This window comes from Trifolium pratense, linkage group LG7, assembly GCF_020283565.1.
Source record: "Trifolium pratense cultivar HEN17-A07 linkage group LG7, ARS_RC_1.1, whole genome shotgun sequence".
Taxonomy (NCBI): Eukaryota; Viridiplantae; Streptophyta; class Magnoliopsida; order Fabales; family Fabaceae; genus Trifolium; species Trifolium pratense.
In genome coordinates this window covers 42513781-42534673 of record NC_060065.1, presented here as the reverse complement: position 1 = coordinate 42534673, position 20893 = coordinate 42513781, and the positions used below count along the sequence as shown (strand labels likewise).

Genomic DNA, 20893 nt, shown 5'->3' with positions numbered 1-20893 from the left:
TTCTTCCAAATCGTCCCAAGTTCTTCAAATCAAACACTCCAATTTCCCAATCATTCTCCAATCTCTCCATTCTCCATTCTCCATTCTCCATTCTCCATTCTCCATTCTCCAATCTCTCCAATTTCATTCGGTTTCATTCTCCAAACCCTAGAATGCTTGAATCGCCTCCAAATTTCTTCGTTTTTATTCGGTAAAGGTATGAATAAATCAAACTTCCTCCAAATTTCATTCGTTTTCGTTTTCATTCATTTTCATTCTTGTTCATTCGTTTTCATTCGCTTGGGTTTTCATTCGTTTTCATTCACGTCGTTTTCGTGGGTCTGTGATGTTCATTTCTGTGTGGGTCTGTGTTTTTTTGTGTGGGTTTTCATTCTTCTTCTGCTTGATGGCTTGATGATGAGAATGTCAATATAAAAATACAAATTTGCATGAGATTTGGAAGTCTGTGTAGGTCTGTGTAGGTCACTTTAGCATGAGATTTAATGAAAAGTAAAAAGATATATGGTCATTTCTGTTTATGATATTTATTTTGCTGCTATTTTGATTATTTTTTACTTCATAGATGATATGTAATGTTTTAAACCAAGCCATGTTTTGCTGCTATTTTGCTGCTATTATATCAGATTTTATTGTTGAAGCTAAACTCCAAATAGGCAAGAAAATTCAAATAACCAAGCCATGTTTTAATGTCAAAGTGTGATTCAAAATTCGTTATGTTGCTGCACATGAGGGTGTTAGGTATAAGCAAGTATATAGAAGTCACTCATGTTAACCTTGTGCTTAATATATTCAAGGTATATAGAAGTCACTCAAGTTATAGTGCTTAAGATAACATGGACGATGTTCAGAAATTGTTAATCATGGTTCTGAAAAGGGGTGATGATCATTTGGATGTAGAATTAATTCATTGTTCAATGTGTACTAATTTTCTCATGTCTTGCAAGTGTATAAGAGAGTTGTTGGTGGGTTCTATTTGGCTCGACATGAGTACTCTAAGTGTTTGGTGCTCGTAAGTGTACTTTCTTATTTACTACTATCTCAATATCTGTTAATATGTTATATATCTCTCCTAACTTTAAAATTATATTCAGGTACATTCATCGTTTATGCATTGAAAACAACACCACAAATGTATATGGAATTTTGGAACCAACTTTTCTGAACATTGTTGGTGATGCTGGGAAAAAAAGTGATCAGAGAATATCTCAAAGTAAATGCAAGAAATACATCCAGCATAAGTTACAAAATGAAAAGAAAGAGTGTCAATTATTACCATTTAACCATGTGTAAGTTTGTATGAATTTGTGTATTTTTTTAATACTTATTTATTTTTTATAACTCATAGTTATTAACAATATAATACTGTTCTTCCACGCACGCGTACAGAGGACATTGGCAGTTGATAATACTTTGTCCAAAGATAAATACCGTGGTTGTTATTTGTTCACTACATTGGAAACTTAATCCAATAATGGAGAAAATTGTTTCAAGGTAATTAAGTTTATACTTTAGGGGTTTTGGTTATATACTATAAACATAAATTATTACAAATTTTATATGATTTTATGCGGCTTTTTTTTCTTATGAATTAGTGTTTTTACGGTTGATCAAATGGCGAATGGCAATAGAAAGAACAATACCGTATGGCTTTATCCACAAGTAAGTGTGGTATTCTAACTTTATATATATTTACTTTTTTGATAAGTAAGTGTGGTATTTTTTGATCAAATGTTACTATATATAATTTGTAGGCGAGGAAACAATATAATTCAAATGACTGTGGATACTATGTAATGAAAAATATGTTGGACATTGTCACTGCTAAGATAACTGATTCTTGGATGGAGGTAATAATTTTTATTTTTTATACATCAATAATTTTTTATAACCGAGTCAAGAATAGTTTTATATTATTATTTACTTATTGTAGGTATTTAATGACCCAAAAGAGTTAACAGCTGAGGAGATGTATGAATTGCGATTACGTTGGTCAACATATTTTTTGGAGTTATTGGAGGGTTAAGATTTATCTGGTGAGTTATAGAATAGTTAATTATTTGAACTTTGTTTTTGCAAATTGGTCTATTCAATACATTGCAGCAATTTTAGTTTACACTTGTTTATTTGAACTTTGTTTCTGTCAAATTTGAGATTCTGCAGGGTGATGAATTGGTTATTAGCTTTAGTTTGAGTCTTGGAAGCAGATCAGGTGATGGAATTGGTATTTTGGCTCGGATGTGCATCTCACTGTTTTGGACTGTTTATTTTGGACTATTTTAGGATGGTTTTATGAAGGAATTGGTATTAGAATTGGTATTTTTGTGATGGAATTGGTATTTTATGAAGGATTGGTATTTTAGAATTGGTATTTTAGGAATTGGTATTTTAGGATTGGTATTTTAGGAATTGGTATTTTAGGACTGTTTATCAGGTGATGGAATTGGTATTTTAGGATGTGCATACTGTTCTAGAGTTTTGATTTTTCATATTAATATGCAGGCACAGGAAGCTACAAAAAAACGAAAAAAAAAAAAAAAAAACTAACATACCACTACTGATATTTATAACAATCAGTAGTGAAAACTAACATACCACTACGGGTATTTGTAATTACCCGTAGTGGAATCCTCAATTCTAAAAAAAAAAAATGGAATAGCATACATACCACTACCGGTATTTACAAATACCGGTAGTGGAATCCCAGATTCTAAAAAAAAATAAAATGAAAACCATACATACCACTACCGGTATTTGTAAATACCGGTAGTGGAATCCCAGACTCTAAAAAAAAAAAAATGAAAACTATACATACCACTACCGGTATTTACAAATACCGGTAGTGGAATCCCAGACTCTAAAAAAAAAAAAATGAAAACCATACATACCACTACGGATATTGAAAATACCCGTAGTGGAATCTCATACATACCACTACCGGTATTTGTAAAAACCGTCGTGGAATCCTCATAAATTTAATTAATAATACAGTAGAAACCTGACATACCACGACGGGTATAAAAAGACCCGTCGTGGAAAGTATTGACTTACAACGACGAGTGTGTTTACTACCGGCCGCGGCCAGTAGTGGAATCCCTATTTGGCCGGTAGTGGAATCCCCTTTCTGCACTAGTGTAGTCACTAGTCACTAGTCACTAGTCACCACTCACCACTACATCCAACAGCTGTATATGCCAAATGGGTTTTAATCCAACAAGGTCAAAGTCACATAATAGAAGTAAACCATTCTTCGAGGATTGATGTGAATCATAGATTAGACTTCAATCGAGGTACATATATAACACATCCATCAATTTTTATATTAACCTTAGCAAGTAGCAACTCATAGTCATACACATTTATACAATCAACCTTGAGACTTTCTCATTTGTCTTTTTTGTCAAACATTAATATGGTAACAAAATTATTTATTATTTTTATTAAATATTGGTATAGTCTAGTACTAACATCATCTCCAATGATAGTATCTATTATAAGTACTTATATAGGTACTTATTAGGTACTACCATTGGAGTAATACTCATTGAGTACTTAATAAGTACTGCTTCTCAAATAGGTACTCTCTATCTCCTCATTATAATATATTTTTGTGGGACCTACTTATAAAGATGTAGAATTATTGGTGAGATATAAAATTTATTAGTGAGACCAATTTAGAACTTTTAAATGAGTGATGTGTACACATGAGACCTAGTTAAGTACTCAAATTTGGGAGCTCCATTATGGATGCTCTAATGGCATCAATAGCTACATATTGGTATAACGTAGTACTAATGATACAAAAAATTATATACTCCCTCTATCATTTAATATAAGTTACCTTTACAAATTTTCACGCTTATTAAGAAAATTGGTAGTATAATAAATATGTACTTTTTTATATTACAATTACTATATTGTTCTTTGTGAAAAGATGTATTGATAGTTAACTTTACGTATTTCAATGCAAAGTAGTGTTATGTCTGAAAAAGTAATAATAAATGTGTCTATGGAATTGGAAAGAGACTTATATTTAAGGATAAATTTTATCTTTAAAAGAATGCTTATAATTAATGTATAAAAAATTGAATCATGATGAGTGGCATAGACGGCACGTCCAAGTAATAGTAGTAACAACTGCAATATCGGCTATATAACCTAAGAAAATTGAATCCATGTTTGGAATTTTATTCAAGAATCTTATTGGCTTTTGAGTCTTTTATTAATCATGGTTAAATTTAGAAGGATCTTTTGGCTATCTAGACTTAACTGAATAAACTTACCGTTAACTAGATTTGAGACAAGGACGAGGAAGGAACCATGTTACAATGGAATGGTGTTGTTCAAATAACTATATTCTGTCATTGTATAGTAACAAAATTGGTTACATAAATGCAAAAGTTAAGAAGTGAATAGTATTTATTTTTTTGAGATGTCAAAAGGTTTTCCAAGTTTTTAACATTGATGTTTTGTTGATGTGTCTTTTGTTGGCTAAAAGACTATTGAATTTCAAATATCACTAGCTTGTACATAATTCTTTTACCTTGTTTGATAAAATACTCAAATTTTAAGGTAAGATGCTATGAACTCTCCTATAAAGTTGTGGTACGCCAATTAAATTTTGGCAACTTTATTGTTCAAAGGATAAATAATTAGAGAAAAAAGAATATGAACTTTACACTGTCAACCAATATCAACCATATTTTTCGTCACATCACCCCATTAAATCTCATATTCTTAATATGATGTGGAAGAATGCTTCATTTTTATTGGTTGTGAGTGTAAAATTAATTACACTGAAGGTGTGTAGTCTTTAAACTTAAATAATTAAGTATAGATAAATATAGACGGGTATCAATAAAATGGGGGCATGTGCATTGCTAATATGGTCGACCTTAAAATAAGGGTAAATGCCTATTTACCCCTGCAAAATATTAGTTATTTTTCGTTTACCCCATGTGCAATTTTATTTTCTGTTTACTCCTTGCAATGTGTAGATTCTCTCATTTTGCCCGTTAGGTGGACAATTGGACATATGACCGTGTCTCTTTGTTGACGTGGCATGCACATATGGAAATACATTTAATTTATATTTATATTTATTTTTTAAAAATACACATCAATTAATATATTTTTTAAAAAATAATAAAAAAAATTTGAAAAAAAAATTCTTAAAACTTTATTATTATTTTTTTACTGCAAAAAAATTAAATAAAATAAAATTCTTAAAACTTTATTATTCTTTTGTTAAGAATTTTTAAAAATAATAAAAAATAAATTTAAAAAATAATAAACTTATTTTTTAAAATTTATTTTATATTATTTTTACAAATTCATAAAACTTTAGTATTATTTTTTTTATACATCCAAAAAAAATTTATTAAAAAAAACATAATAATAAAGTTTTAAGAGTTTTTTTTATTAAAAAAATTATTATTCTTTTTTACAGTAAAAAAAATATTATTAAAAAATAATAATAAGAAATGTTTCTTAAAACAATTATTTTTTTAAGAAAATAATGTTAATTAACGTGGACTTTTAAAAATAAATTTAATGTATTTCCTCCTATGCATGCCACGTCAGCAAAGATGCACAGTCAGATTGTCCCAGTTGTCCATCTAGGGGAAAAAAAGAGAAAATCTTCACATTGCAGGGGGTAAATAGAAAAAAATTCGCGTATAGGGTAAACGAAAAATCCCTAATTTTGTAGGGGATAAATAGTTATTTACCCTTAAAATATTATTCAACGATTCTCTTCAGAAAGAAAAATTTATAACGCTCATATTTTTTATGGTTTAAATGGTGGTATAATTGATGATAGTTTACTAGAGATTTCAGTGCAAGTTGGTGGATGAACAATGTACAAATCGCACCTAATTGTTTATTCTTGAAGTTCTATCTACAATGTTTTAACAATTTTGCCTTTGAATTCATGAGTCAACTTCATTTTTTGGAAGGAATGCCTTGACCTGGGATACTTTGTGGATGATAAAATAAAATGAGCGCTAATTTTTTTTAATATATTTTTAAGTACTTAATTAACTTGTTTCACAAGTAATTCATTAGAAAAACACAACTAAATTTAAATATTGGTTTGACATGATAAATCAGTCATTTTTATGCAATTTTATACATTTCTATCTAAATTCTCTTATTTTGATAAGTAATCAAGAAGTGGGAAAGACTTGGGACAAAAAGAACAAGAAAAATTAAGACAAAAGATCTTTACTCAGCCAGCATACCAGCGAACTTTCGCTGTTTCCTCGTCTGAAGCCTCGACGATTATTCAATTTTGGTGAAAGCATTGAAATTAATTGGGTCATGTGTGTGTCTTTGAGGTTCTATTTCAAAGGTGTACTTTGAGCGTAAGGATCAAGTCACTACTCAATAAACCTTTTAAGACAACTGAGAATTAAAAAAAAAAAAAAAAACTAAAAACTAACTATACATGATATGAACATGAAGTCTTTCACTGTGCCAAGTCATGAATTCGATCTACTATAACGAATACGAATTTTATAAAATTCAGTATTGAATTGAAAGTTTATATCATATGGATCATTCGCACAAATTTTTTAAAATATTGAAAATCATTTGATGTGTTATTAAGACCCACCAAGATTAACAATATTCAACAAAAATTAATAAACTGTTAATCTTGATTAATCTCAATAACACATATCAAAGGAATCCAACTTAAAACCTTAAAAGATTTATCACCAAACCAACCTATGTGAATTAACTCATCCCATTGAAAGATACACTCACTCATTCAATTTTAAAATTAGTTGAAAAACACAAACACAAAAGAAGGAAAGAAAATAAGCCATACCCTGCATGGACCCCGGTAATAGCTAACCTAGTAGGAGTTCATAGCTTTACTACTGACTATTGACTAGAAAGTCCTCAAATCTATTTATAAGCTAATACTCATAATTATCTTTTCCCTCTTTTACTTCTACTAGTACTACCTGTGATGATATGGTGAGAGAGAGAGAGAGAGAGAGAGAAAGAAAGTGAGAGAGTTAATGGTTGGATCTTTACCGAGAAGAAAAAATGAATATGTCATGTTAACTTGACCAGTGACAGAAATATGGCATAAAGTTTTGTAACCCTGGCAGTACCATATTTAGTAAGTAATGACCAACTCACACAACTATCCCTCCAATAGGATTCCTTTTCTTTTGTTTACAAAATTTATGCATGCTCTCTTTCTATTATATTATTTCTATTACATCACACCGGAAATGAATTAGATGTAGGGAATATTGATGCAGGAGGGGTAAAGTTAGCATTTTATTACTGCCCAATTTTGATCGAACGATTCAGATATTAAAATAGTTTTTTATGTACATTTAATATAAAATTTAAGGTTAAAATCTAGACCGTCTAATTCCAATCAGGTAGTTACTGATTAATGACCGTGTCCATTCGAATACACATAATCCATATCCCAATACACTATCTCATGATATATACTCAAATATCCCTAGTTATCATCATTCATCACCATTTTTCTTCTCAAGCCACTCACCTTCTCTCTCTCTCTCTCTCTCTCTCTCTCTCTCTCTCTCTCTCTCTCTCTCTCTCTCTCTCTCTCTCTCTCTCTCTCTCTCTCTCTCTCTCTCTCTCCACAACACAACTTATACATATTACATCCATCTTTTGAGTTAGACAGTTTCTTTGTGAGACATTTTTGAAATTATTCTTGCAAGTTCATCTAGCTTAGGAATCAAAAAGAAAAAGATAAAGTAAAAGCATGATGAAGAAGAACAATATGAGCACAAGTTTGAAAAGCTATCATCACCATACTTATTACAACAACAATCCAATCATAACAAACAAAAGTCCTTCTCATAGTAATAATGGATCATCATCAGAAGATTATATGAATGGATATCCATGGCCACCAAGATCATACACATGTAGCTTTTGTAGAAAAGAGTTCAAATCAGCTCAAGCACTTGGTGGTCACATGAATGTTCATAGAAGAGATAGAGCAAGACTTAGACAATCATCACCACCAACTCATGAAGTTCAACCACCAACTCAAGGTTCTTCTATGCTTAACCTTAATAACCCTACTAACCCTAATAACTTTTTCTCAAACTCATCTTCATCATCACCATTATCATCATCTTCCACTTTAGGAACAAATCTTAAGCCTATTACTTGCACTTTACCTTTGTTTGTTGTGGATGGTATTTTGTTGAACCCTACTTTGAGCAAAATGACCAAAGAGCCCTTAAGAAAATCAAATATGGAACAATATGATGATTTAGCTTGTGAAGATGAATGTGGAATGGTGAAGAAAGGTGAGATTCTAAGGATGGATTTGGAGATAGGTTTGCCAGGAGATTATGATGATAATAACTTGGATCTTGAGCTTCGTTTGGGTACTACTACTTACTCTAATTAGGTTACAATCTTAATCACAAGGTTTCATTTATCACTATGTAGTAACTAGCTAGTTGAGAAGAATTGATTGTTATTTGATGTAGCTAATTAATATAGGGTCATGTCAAGTGAAATGAGTTTATGTTTACTATCTTTAGCAATATCTTAGTTAGATTCTATATGTTATGAAGGTTTCATTCCATTACTTTGTTTTAGAAGTGAAAAGCTTGCAACTATTATCATTTCCTTTATAATATTGGGAAAATTTATTGAAATATTCAATTCTTAGTTTAATATGTTGATTGATCAATAGTAGTGCTCAAATTTTTACTTAGTGAAGGATGATTTCAATATATTTTATATTTCATAATGCATATTTTGTGTAGATTGTGCTAACATCGTCCTAAAGCTATTTTGATTGTTTACACATTGTGTATATCACCATTTAGTTAGATTACTAATGAAATATACCCTTCGGTCAAAGGAAAAAAGCTAATCTAAATACATCAAATATATCCAAAAAAAATTGATACGAAATATATCAATTTTTGTTAACCCAATTTTCTCTTATATTTATGATATGAGGAATAAGCTTCAAATTTAGTAAATCTTGCATGATTGAATAAACAATTTAATTAAGTGTCTTATTTATCAAGAACAAGTGCTTGTACATTGGTATTTATTTGCCATTCAAAAAAACAAAATATTATAAATTATTTTAAGACCTTTTTTTATTTTTATGACTATAAACACAATGTGAGGTTTGAGTTTTTCCAAATCTCACGTCCAAGTCCAACACTATTATATTTGGTAATGGTAGTTTGGTGGGTGTGACCCAAAACAATTTAACTCACATAATATTTATAGGTTTGTATATATAATGATTCTAATTCATAGTTACAAATTCGGTTTATATAGTGAGAATGTAAATGTTTTAATTTATAAATTAATTTCTTCTTAGTAAGTACTTATGTTTTTCTCAATACTTATCACAGTCTTTACATATAGAAATTAGTCTTACACAATGTGGTGAACTAAGATTTTAATTTCAGTTGAAAAAAGTTACCATATATACCACAATGTTCTAAAATGTTACAATCACAAAGTATTAAAATAAAGTTTTTTCCCAAGCATAATCTAATTTTAGGGGATCAATTTGTTCTCGATCCTAAGCAAGTTTAGGAAGGCAATGAAAATGGCAACCGAAGTATTAGTAAAAGAGTAATGATATGGTCACATCCACAATGACTATTGCAAGTAAACATCATGTTTCGAGTGATATATGATAAAATATGAAAATTCATTATATTATTGATGCACATTGTTAAGAGGTTCATATCCCATGAAATATGGTTTGAACAAGTGCTCAAAAGTAGTATTTTTTTTTCTAACAATCATGTGTTTATAAGTATTGAATATTAATCAACCTTAAAAAATTAATTTTGTATACAGTTGAGTTATTCAATCTAAAATATTCTCTAATATTAGAGTGTTAGAGTGGAAGAGAGTGAGAGAGAGGGAATAGTTTCATCAATGAGCATTGATTATTATTGATCATATGAATACAATTTATAGAGATACAAATTGTAGTGTATTGCTTGGTTAACAAGCTAACTAGAGTAACTAACTCAAGTTAGTTACTAACTAACCAACAAACCAAAAGTAGTTACAACAACCTGTTATAACTAACAAACTAACAACTATCTTGCAAAGCAAGTAACTAACTAAACAGAGGGACAAATGTTACAGCATCTGGTACAACATTTTGTGCAACTGATTTAATTGTTCTTCAACATAAAGTGTATCTAAGATCAGTCAAGCAATTGATATTAGGTTACCACTATCCAAGTATTCAGATTATGTTCCAACTGCCCAGTCCTAATGTGAGAATGTGTAGCATACTACATTTGATGAAATATGATTTGAACACGCCTTTATAAGTTAAGAACAACTATCAGGTCAATTTTATTAGTTTTTTTTTTGGTTCAAAGTCGATTTTATTAGTTAAATGATGCCCGATCCATATTTTAAGATGCATCCTTGAAATATTGAAGCATGATTTAATTTATTGAAGCATGATATTGTTAAGATTCTCATGGAGTGTAATGTGTTTATAAGTAGTTAATAATCATCTTCACTTTATAAGTGGACTATTGGAGTTTTGTACCCAACTTAAATTATTTTCTAGCATTAGAATCTAACTAAGATCGGTTGGATCATCTAATGTTAGGTTACCATTACCAGGTTATTTGGATTAATTACGCTTCAAATATTCAGTCATAGATGTTGGAAGATGTGTTAAGAGCACCACATTTTATGAGATATGATGTATTTGAACATGTGTTTATATATAATCTCCGCTTTATAAGTCAATTTTACAAGGTTGAATTAGACTCAATTCTAATTAAATTATTTCATTTGAACAATATTCATTGAATTAATCAAACATAATTTTATTTTTTTAACGCATCAAACGTAAATTGTCAAAACCAATTAGATAACTACTTTCATTATACATCAAAGAAATCATTAACGGATGTTTTGAGCATTCCTTCTTTGAAAATAACTAACATAAACATGGAATTGAAATTCAATATTCATCCTTACAACAACGAGTCACACACATTATAGATAGTATTATTATTTATGTAAAACATTTACTCTGGCTATGAAGCATTATTGTTACAAGTTCCAACACAAATCTCATTATGGTGACTGTACAAAAAATATGTCCTATTGGGGCCACTAGATTTTAAAGTTAAGTTGATCAAATCGCAATGCAATGAGTTTGTATAATTACATAGTTTTGTCATGTGTTTGACTAGCCTCTTCACCATATTAGGCACTTAGAAAATGATGTGAGAAATTTAGAACAATCACGAAACTTACCAATCATATGTCTGTTTTGCTTTTGCTGATTTATGCTCCCAAACGACACTTTGCACGGAGGCACACACACATATACATATGCATAATTACTCTTCACAATATACTAGTATATCTAACTTTATTTTATGTTTTTATATTTAGTTTTTTTTTTTTACGATATATTTTATATTTAGTTATATGGTTTAGAAGTCATGTTACTTACTAAAAAACACAACGGAAATAGTGGACAACATGATTATCTTTTAAAAAAACAAATTCAGGTTCGATTTCTAAAGTTGCATATTTGAGAGATACTCTAAGGATTGAATAATTAGTCTCATTATAAATCCAAATGACATAAGCTTGGAAATACTATTAGAAAAACGGAGGTGGTTTGTGTGCAGTAGAGCAGGAATAGGCACAACAATCACCGACAGATTAAGATTGGATGGTCCAAAATTTAAGCCCAATTTTTTATTTATAAACAATAAAATTTAATTATAAAATTTGGATCATCTAATCTTGATCGAATGGTTCTTATACACTCACCGTGTGGGGTCTGACCGAATCCAAATCCTAAAAATGCCATCAAAGAACACAACCAATTTTAAGAAAGGAAGAAAACAAAGAATATGTAAAAAAGAAACATGATATAGAAATTCAGAAAGTAACGAAAAGCTGCAAGTTATGATCATGATGATATCTACAACTTCAGAAGAATATCTCACAGGAGCCAAACAGAGATTTCATTTCATTAAAAACGTTGCATGATTTTGGTACTCCAGTTTGATGGCATGCAGTACTCTTTGTATAGCAACACAAACATGGCCATGTGAACTGCCATCCTTCACTTCTGATTGGGTATGGCCCTATTGATTAGGACATTTCATTCAACTACTTTGCTCTCTTTTTTTAAGTTTTTTTGATGTGCTAAGAATGATGTTATGCATATAACATGATCTAATCCAAATGAAACATATTACTAGATTTTACTTGATTTTTCTACATATTTTACAACTTGACATGTTGAACAAAAAATATTATCAATAAAGGGTAATTTGACTCAAATAGTTAATAAATTTATGTTAAAAATTAATCGTTCAAGAGAACCTAAATTTAAATTATGATTGGAATAAGTCGGAGTCGCTTAATTTAGCTATCAAAGTCCGCTTTCTTCAAAAACAAGGGTTAAGGAGTATTACTTGAGCTAAAAAGAACTTAATTAGACGGAGAATTCATCAACAAAAAAAAGAGGTTAAGATATTATCATTTTAGAGTTAAATATATTTGAAGTAACATTTGATGGGGGGTACACATGCTTCATCCTTCTCGAGGAAGGATTGATCGAGTTGATTAAGAAGTTTACTCATAATATCGTTCACTAAATCATTCCCGTGAATATAGTTCAGTTGACGGAAGACATATGAAGGGACCAAAATTCGAACTCTAGTATTATCGTTATGTGAATCTTGTCTTTCCCTTTTTTTACATGATTTAAATACATTAAGAACTATTACTAGTAATCTTCATAGATATTTTTCTTATTAACTTTCAACTACCCAACATTCAATTCGTCTCCATACAACATTGTAGGCATCTAACTAGTGTTATAAAGGCACATACTAAATAATCAAATATATAACTATTAATTTAGAAGTGATGTATTCAAATTTTTTTATAATAAAGAACTTATTATTTTCAACATAAAACCTAATGTTTTAATTTTGTAATATGTGCCTTGAGTCATATGGCAGCAAGATCCTTACTCCGTTAACTACTATAATGTGTGAAAAAGGTTGTGGGTGTGGTACTAGTGTTGGTAATTAGGTGAAGAGTGTTTGTAAGAGGTGTTAGTGTCTTGAGTCCTAGTTGAGTGCAAGCCTTGAAAATAGTTTGGATCTCATACTTCTCTGTAATAGTTTGAACTGATCAAGACATATCATTCCATTTAAGGAAATGTCATCATGCACATTTGACATCCAGACATTGTCGGGAACATATAAGTTATCAGAATTAAGGAAAAATACATCCATCTCAAGACCCCACTTGGTAACATACTTATGGAAATATAATTGAAATCTAAAACCATGTTAATTCACACACATGAATTGATTGCTTACGTTCTATCCTCTCCATGAATCATGAATGACTCTATCCCATGTCACTTCATTTTCTTGTTTATATACTAATATTTTTTCCTCTTTCATTTTCCTATTAATTTGTAAGATAGGAGATGCGTCTCGTTTAAGAGTACATTATCTGAGTAGTTCAATATCGCTCGCTTATATTATATGATTCGGTTAGACTCAGACACTCAAAATTAACTTGTGAGGTAAGAGATGTCTCTCACTTATAAATATTTTCTTAGATTATGACATTCCATGTGAGGCTCTATGATTACATAGGATATGATCTAGAAGAACCAACCATATGTCATATTGGTTAATTGTACATGCATATAGCTCTTTCTCTGATCCTTGGCATAAAACAAAACTTGAAAAATGTGTTGCATTACACAACATGGTAACCATATAATTAATAGATGAAAAGATGGAAGAATCAATTCTGTGAAGAAGCTTGCTACCTATAAATGTAGGCCAACAGATGTCTAGTACACAGGGCCCTTAAGCCTTTTAGACAACAGCCAACAAAGTTATAGGTAAGTTATTAATTAATTTGAGCTTATAGATCGACCAAAGTTTGGTTGAGCTGTTAAAAGCAATAAGTACAATCAACTTAAAATATCTAAACCTTGATTTTTTTGAGTTAAATATTACTGTAAGATCATGTGCAAATCATGCAGTTTTTGGCTATAAAAATGGGATAGTTTCTCTTTATAACTCCAAACTTTTTTCTTTCACATAAAAAGTATAACTGTACGGTGATTTTTCATGTTCAATTTAACATGTACTCATGACAATGTACCAATTCAGTTTGATGATAATTCAAAGATGTTTGTCTTAACTTCAGAATAATGTATTAGACTTTGATCATAGGTCTTCTTCACATGAATAATTCTTATGAGATTAATTTTTCCATAAATTTATTTGACGTCACGGTCAATGAGAGACTCAAGTGATAGTAGAGTAAAGAAACAATACAAATCCTTTTCTAAGGTGTGTCATTTTCTTCATATGCTCGTCTTTAATTATATCGGGATCTAGAAAGAAAAAAAAAGTACATGCACCTAACTCTAAGCCTTTGTGCTTTGAATTTATGTATTTATAATAAAATTAACTTTACACCACTTAAGAATGGTTTATCAAGAATCACCGTGTAAGGTCAGTTTTATCACGCAACAAGCTAATCGAGCAACCCATGAACTAGTTCAGGTGGATCGTTTTTATTCTAGTCCCTAAATTTTTTTGGTATTGTCCACCTTGTATTGAGACTATTATGGCTTTGTCTAACATGCACCACTTGATTAAGTGGTGCATGGTGCACAAGTGTTTGATATTTTTATAACGAATACGAATTTTATAAAATTCACCGTTGGATAGAAAGTTTATATTGTTTAGATCATCCATAAATTTTTTAAATTTTTTTGAAAATCATTTGATATGTTATTGAGACCCATCAAGATTAACGGTATTGAATAAAAATCCATAAACCGTTAATTTTGACGGGTCTCAATAACATATCAAATGATTTTTAATTTTTTTAAATTTTTTTATGGATGATCTATACGATATAAACTTTCTATCCGACGGTGGATTTTGTAAAATTCGTATTTGTTATAGTGTTTTCGGTAACTTGTGTATGGTGCACAACTTAACTCACTTGTGCACCATAGACTTTGCCGACTATTATTATGAATATGAAATACACTAAGCTTGTCCTTGTAAAAAAAGAAAGAATGGTTTATCAACTACACATTGTTTGATAAAATATAAATAAAAGAAAATAACTATTATTAATGAAATCAATTTTTGCTTGTTAAAAAAAATTTATTTTATCAAATTTGCATGTGTTTTGGGTATGCTTCACAACATCACTTTCACTGATGTCTTGTGAAAGTCATGTAGTTGATGTCAATTATTTTCGTGTCTATTTGTACACTGCAGGAGGGAGTATTTGGCTTTCCAAGATGATTGTTGAAAGCATGCAGGTGCAGGTGCAGGTGGTACAAGCTCATGATGAAAATGGTCAGCAAACCTATCTCCAATATTTTATTTTTTTTTTAACAAGACCTATCTCCAATTTTTAAATAATTGTTTGGGAGGCTAGTGATACGGTGGACGATCGTGATCCACTGTGGACTAGTGCTTAAAATTATTAAAAATTCTAACGATTGTCGACAATATTAATTAAGATAAAAAATCACAACTCTCATAATCTTTACAGCTAAAACAATGACATTATCGAAGTCAATTCAATACAGGTTATATTTTTATTTTTCATTGTTTTAGTCAAATCGGTGTCAATTAAGTATTTTTTTAGTCGCAAAAATGAGAATGATCATGAACTTATATTTTCAATCAACAATGTTACCTATATAAGTACAAATTTAGGAATTAGGGTGTGAGGAAATTATGTTCCACTACAAAATAGAGAAAATCTAAAGGACCAGGAAGCACTTACGAAAAAATAAGTAACATCAACCTCGCGCCAAATGGACTAGTGAAGGTGTTCTTTTGTGATATATGTATTGAATACAAACTCTACCATGCTCCATTAGCCAACCCTTTGGGGATTATTATGCCCTTATAACACACCAAGACATCCTGATAAAAAGCCATAATCGATTAATATGACTACTTATATTTCCAGATCAATGCATAAATATATGCGGCACAGTTTAAAAAATTAATAGTGTTGTCTAATATTAACCATTTTTAACATCCAAAATCAAATTTGCAAGTGCATAAGAGACATGCCGAGAGTTATGCCGAGAGAAAGAATGCACTTGGAAGGCTCATTCATAATTTGTAACCACTGCTAAGAAACATGTCTGCATTGAAAATTGTCTTAAGTGGAGAATGCTTCATCTCACAACAAATTAAATTAATTAGATTTTTTTAAAAGAGAAGTGAGTGCAGTATAATTTGAGCATATCTCAACTCTCGAGAAAATGGAATGTAATTCACCCTTTTTAATGCTCTACTATATGTGGTATGTAGGCATTTGAGATGTCTAGCTTACTGTTCTTACGTAACAAAGGCTTTGATTATCTGGGATTTGGATTAACTGCAATTGCTCAAGCGCACAATCGCTGCAGTCAACTTTTCATCCTCCATGCCATAGTAGATTCAAATCAAATAGTATGATGAAGAGGAATATGACAAAACAAAAGCTATTTCTCCTTTTTTATTTTTTTTGAAGAAGCTAAATTAGCCCACCCAAATTGGCACTAGAGAGAATCGAACCTCAGACCTCAAGAGGAGCTATTTCTCCTTGGCTATGTTTGGATTGATGGTACATAACGGAATGGAGCGGAATGGAATAAGATGGAATGGAGCGGAGCGGGATGGAATGGAGCATAAAATGTATTCCATTGTTTGGACATTTTGTATTCCATCCCATACACCCCAAATTGGAGGGGAAGAAAAATAAGAGAAAATGATGGAATGGGATGGAATCCATACCATCACATACCACTCCATTCCATTCATTTTTAAAGAATCCAAACAATGGAACTTCACTTCATACCACCACATACCACTCCATTCCATCTCATACCACCAATCCAAACAAAGCCTTAGTCTATAGAGCATTCATAGATATTAAGTTTTATGACTCTGGGCTTTGTTACTCTGAAATTAGTAGATTGGTGGAAGTGTTCCAATCAATTGAGCAAGAAAAAGATGGATGTGAAGAGCCAGATTGCCAATACAGGGTCGCATATCAGTGGTGCTTACGCGGTGCCAAATTTTTAGCTTTGACTCACGTTTATGACCTCAGCTTAGACAGAGTCATATCATAACGCCCTTTTCTCTAGGCTACACCTCAACATCACAGTCGTGGAAGATCCAACCAATAAGTCGGAGACCATAGGGATCTACTAATCATCTTCCTCTTGCCGTTTGAATCCACTGTGGTGGGGCAGATGGAAAATTGACGTTTGAATAACCTATAACTATAAGTTTGTCGGTGCATATCAAGTATTAACAGAATAAAACAACACCTAGTCAATTTCTGGAAGAGACGATGTGGCATTTTGTGAAGCGTTGGATTATTTAAACAGATAAGATTTGTGGGACTGCAGTAACTGCATGCTTTTAGCGACTGCAGCTAATCTGACGAAAGGATTGTGCAGTATAGTGCTAAAATACATATTCCCAACCTGTTTCTTAGGAACACCCAATACCAAGAAGTCAACTAATTTAAAGATTTGCTACAACAGAATAGAAATCCGGCAAGCTGAGCTTGGTAAGACACTAATTGCACAACACAACTCACCATAGTTCTATTGCATAGATCCTCTTTCATGAGCTCAATTTCTTAGCTAGTACATATTTTCTTTCACTTAGGATTTAATATGGGTTGGATTCCGCCTAACCAGCCACCTCACCTGGTGGAATTTGTGTGGGTTGGGGTGAGTCTAAAACCCAACTTTATTGAAAGCTACCGGAACCAACCCAACCCACTTAAATCAAGGTCATAATGGGTCAAGTTCTGTGTCTATACCCCATTCCAGAAGGGTAAGAGACGAGGGAGATGGGACACAACTTACAATGTAGCAAAACAGGGAGGCTCACAAGCCCTGTAATTGCAGTTTTAGGTAATCCTAACTAGGGGTCTAGGTAATTCGGGATTGTAGCATTAATAAAAACAAAATGAACTCAATATCTACAAGGCAAGCTCTTGACTTTGCATCAAATTCTCAAGACATATCCCAGCAGAGCAGCAAGATATATTTCTCAGCAATTTGAAGTCAGAAAAACACAGAAATTAAACTCACTCCAGCAAGGTAGTTCAAAGTAGAACTTCTACTAATTCAGTAAGAAAACAGAAGAATGAGGAATCAGTTCTGTTAAATTGAGCTTGATAAAAATATTTATCCAGATTACAGCTTGATTCTTTGTTGCTTACTACTCCCTCCATTACTTTTTACTTATCGTTGTTGTAGAAGAATTTTGTTCCTAGACATTTGTAGTTTTTCAAAGTTAAATGCAATATTAACTATTGTTTAGTCAATAATACCCTTGACTATTTATTGTAGAGAGAGAGAGATCGGAAATTGTCTCTAATATTCCCTGATACAGCCATTCTAATCTAGTTATCTTCGTGCTATTGAATATTCCAATTACATAGATTAACAGACTATAGATATGTGTCTAATATAAGCAACAACTTCTCAACCTCCATTCAGATATGAAACAATAAAATAGTAATTGACATATGTAAAGATTTGTGTCTAAACAAATGTTGGTCTGATCTTTATGTAGGTTTAGAATGAAAATGGTGAGATTGTATATTTGAAACAGTAAAATCAAATAAAAAGCAAACAGATGGCGAAGAGATGAACCTATAAACATCAGCAGACTAATAGCCAGCAAAAAAATGTAAGATAATTCCCCAATATAAATGATGGTTTACTTTTCTTCATAATACAATATCTAGCTAATGAGGGAACTCAAAAAAATGTGTTGGAGGAGGATTTTGAGGGTTTATAAAAATTCTTCAAATCATTTCCATCATTTTATAATACTCTCAAAATAAAAATATATCAATCATAAGCATTCCCTTCTCATTTTCTACAAAACCACTATCAAATAAGGTATGAGATTTATCCCTCTTTCTATTTCTTCCCTTTCCCAGAAAGACCTCTCACTTCCTCCCCTCCAAACTCCCAAACGGAGCCTTAGGGTTTTAGGGAAAGGGTTTAGCAGCACAGATGTGCATAGTCAGACAGTAATACAGTCAAACACCTTTCAGTATAGAGACTAAAAGAAACATCTGTTTCACAGAAATAGGAAAAGAAACAAGTCACAGGAAATTGATAGTTGATTTATTACATATTGAATAACCAAAAGTGACAACTGACCGACCAACAAGACTCTAAACTTGAATTTTGAGGTCAAAATGTCACAATGTAGGTAAATTTTAAGCAAGAAAAAGTGCAACAAACAATTAGTTCTTTGAGACTTTCAGCAATATACAAACATCTTTCTGGAGTCATCAAGAGCTCGCAGTACCAAAATTTTGAAAATATCACATCCCATTTGAAATTTGAAGTGAATCTCAAAGTAACCCACCCATCAATGGCCATAAGTCCAATTCTCAACCTGAATTTTTATACATCAAGCTAATGCTTTGGAGAATTATAACCTACTCAACCTGAATTATGTTATTAATTAATTCCAAATGGCACATTGATATTAAGACATTCAGACACGATACACACTATTTTCTGAATAACTACCTTTAGTCGTTTAGACAAACAATCCAGTTATGTCACATTGCTCTCTGTAGGGAAAACCAACATCGTTGCACCTTTGAGGAACCATAATGTACTACGAACATAATCTGAAGTTGTTTTAAAGTCCAAAGTACATCTAATTGTTCATATCACAACTAAGGTGAAATTTAGCAAATAATTCTGAATAATACACTCAAGTAATCTAATAATATTAATATGTGTAGGGGTTTTTTTCGATCTTACTACTCTTTCCACCATAGTTTTATTAAAAGATCCATACTGCAGCATATTGCAAACCTTGACTCTGATTTAAAACCATATTTTCCAATACAATCCCACAATACTTACAAAGTTACAAATCTTAAGCAACTATCCATTTCCAATTTTTACAAGCAACAACCGAAAATTATCGAGTACCTAATCAGTAATCAAGTTTCACATTCACAATCAAAGCTAAGATTAAGAATACAAATCACAACTACAAAACAACACTTATTTGATTCAAGATCATCATCTTACAATAACCGATCAAGTAAAAACATCTCAATCTCATATATTCATATAAGCATTGCAAATCGAAGCAACAAAAAAAAAAACCAAAATGTGAACTACAAAACCCTAACCTTATTTGAGAGCTTTATGAATAGCAACAGAATCCGACGAATTAGGGATCTCTGCAACTACCTTGACTCCCTGCTTCTTCTGTTGCTGTTGTTGGATGATTGACTTACTTTCGAACTCGCGCCATTTGTTGATTGCAACGGTGCAAGCCACTGAAACCGTTCATAATAATAATAGCGATGAAATTTGATACCAGTTGGGAACGAATAAGAGAGAGAGAGAGAGAGAGAGAGAGAGAGAGAGAGAGAGAGAGAGATCGGAAATTGGATTACCTCCGGCGCCGACGAAGTAGACGAGACGCATGAGTTTGGGTCCGGGAGGACCCGAGAATTCTTCTCCGGTCATGTATACGCCGCCGGTGAGAGTGGTTCTTTGTCACTTCTCCGTTACTTTAACTTCCACTTCTACTTCAAGCCTTGTTTCGAAATGCAACTCTAGCGTAACTCTGTAAAAAGAAAAAGTCACTTTTATCTTTTATTTTTTTGTCAATTTTATAAATGTTTTTTAAAATTTTAAGCCATTTGTTTTATTATAACATTTTTATTTATTTTAATTTTTTTTTTTAACTTTAAAATGTCACATGACATAAGCAATTGTTAGTCAATGGGAAATTGATAAATGCAAAAGGGACTAAATTTGAGGTTAAAA

At 31.4% G+C, this 20893-nt stretch overlaps 3 protein-coding genes across 3 annotated transcripts; 2 read left to right on the top strand and 1 right to left on the bottom strand.

Annotated features, from left to right (window-relative positions):
* The first annotated feature begins 833 nt into the window (after window positions 1-833).
* LOC123896445 lies at window positions 834-2484 on the top strand. Its single transcript, XM_045946828.1, has 7 exons — window positions 834-1009; window positions 1092-1286; window positions 1387-1491; window positions 1593-1659; window positions 1752-1847; window positions 1931-2033; window positions 2161-2484. The coding sequence occupies exons 1-6, from the start codon at window positions 834-836 to the stop codon at window positions 2021-2023; spliced, it is 732 nt and encodes a 243-aa protein (XP_045802784.1). The 3' UTR covers window positions 2024-2033; window positions 2161-2484.
* Window positions 2485-7654: 5170 nt separating this feature from the next.
* On the top strand, window positions 7655-8416 carry LOC123895044 (transcriptional regulator SUPERMAN-like). Its single transcript, XM_045945233.1, has one exon. It carries the CDS (start codon window positions 7757-7759, stop codon window positions 8414-8416), a length of 660 nt encoding a protein of 219 aa, XP_045801189.1. The 5' UTR covers window positions 7655-7756.
* A 7295-nt stretch (window positions 8417-15711) lies between these two features.
* Window positions 15712-20696, bottom strand: LOC123895043. Its single transcript, XM_045945232.1, has 3 exons — window positions 20518-20696; window positions 20248-20397; window positions 15712-15986 (listed from the first exon to the last, which is right to left on the bottom strand). The coding sequence occupies exons 1-2, from the start codon at window positions 20588-20590 to the stop codon at window positions 20249-20251; spliced, it is 222 nt and encodes a 73-aa protein (XP_045801188.1). The 5' UTR covers window positions 20591-20696; the 3' UTR covers window positions 15712-15986; window position 20248.
* Window positions 20697-20893: the final 197 nt, after the last annotated feature.

What these genes read in the sequence shown, in the direction of transcription:
- LOC123895043 (XM_045945232.1), bottom strand. Translation starts at nt 20,590, where the DNA reads ATGACCGGAGAAGAATTCTCGGGTCCTCCCGGACCCAAACTCATGCGT. An exon ending in CTACTTCGTCGGCGCCGGAG is followed by an intron (nt 20,398 to 20,517) that starts GTAATCCAATTT and finishes GAACGGTTTCAG; the next exon opens with TGGCTTGCACCGTTGCAATC.
- LOC123895044 (XM_045945233.1), top strand. Translation starts at nt 7,757, where the DNA reads ATGATGAAGAAGAACAATATGAGCACAAGTTTGAAAAGCTATCATCAC.
- LOC123896445 (XM_045946828.1), top strand. Translation starts at nt 834, where the DNA reads ATGGACGATGTTCAGAAATTGTTAATCATGGTTCTGAAAAGGGGTGAT. An exon ending in CCGTATGGCTTTATCCACAA is followed by an intron (nt 1,660 to 1,751) that starts GTAAGTGTGGTA and finishes TATAATTTGTAG; the next exon opens with GCGAGGAAACAATATAATTC. An exon ending in TAACTGATTCTTGGATGGAG is followed by an intron (nt 1,848 to 1,930) that starts GTAATAATTTTT and finishes TACTTATTGTAG; the next exon opens with GTATTTAATGACCCAAAAGA.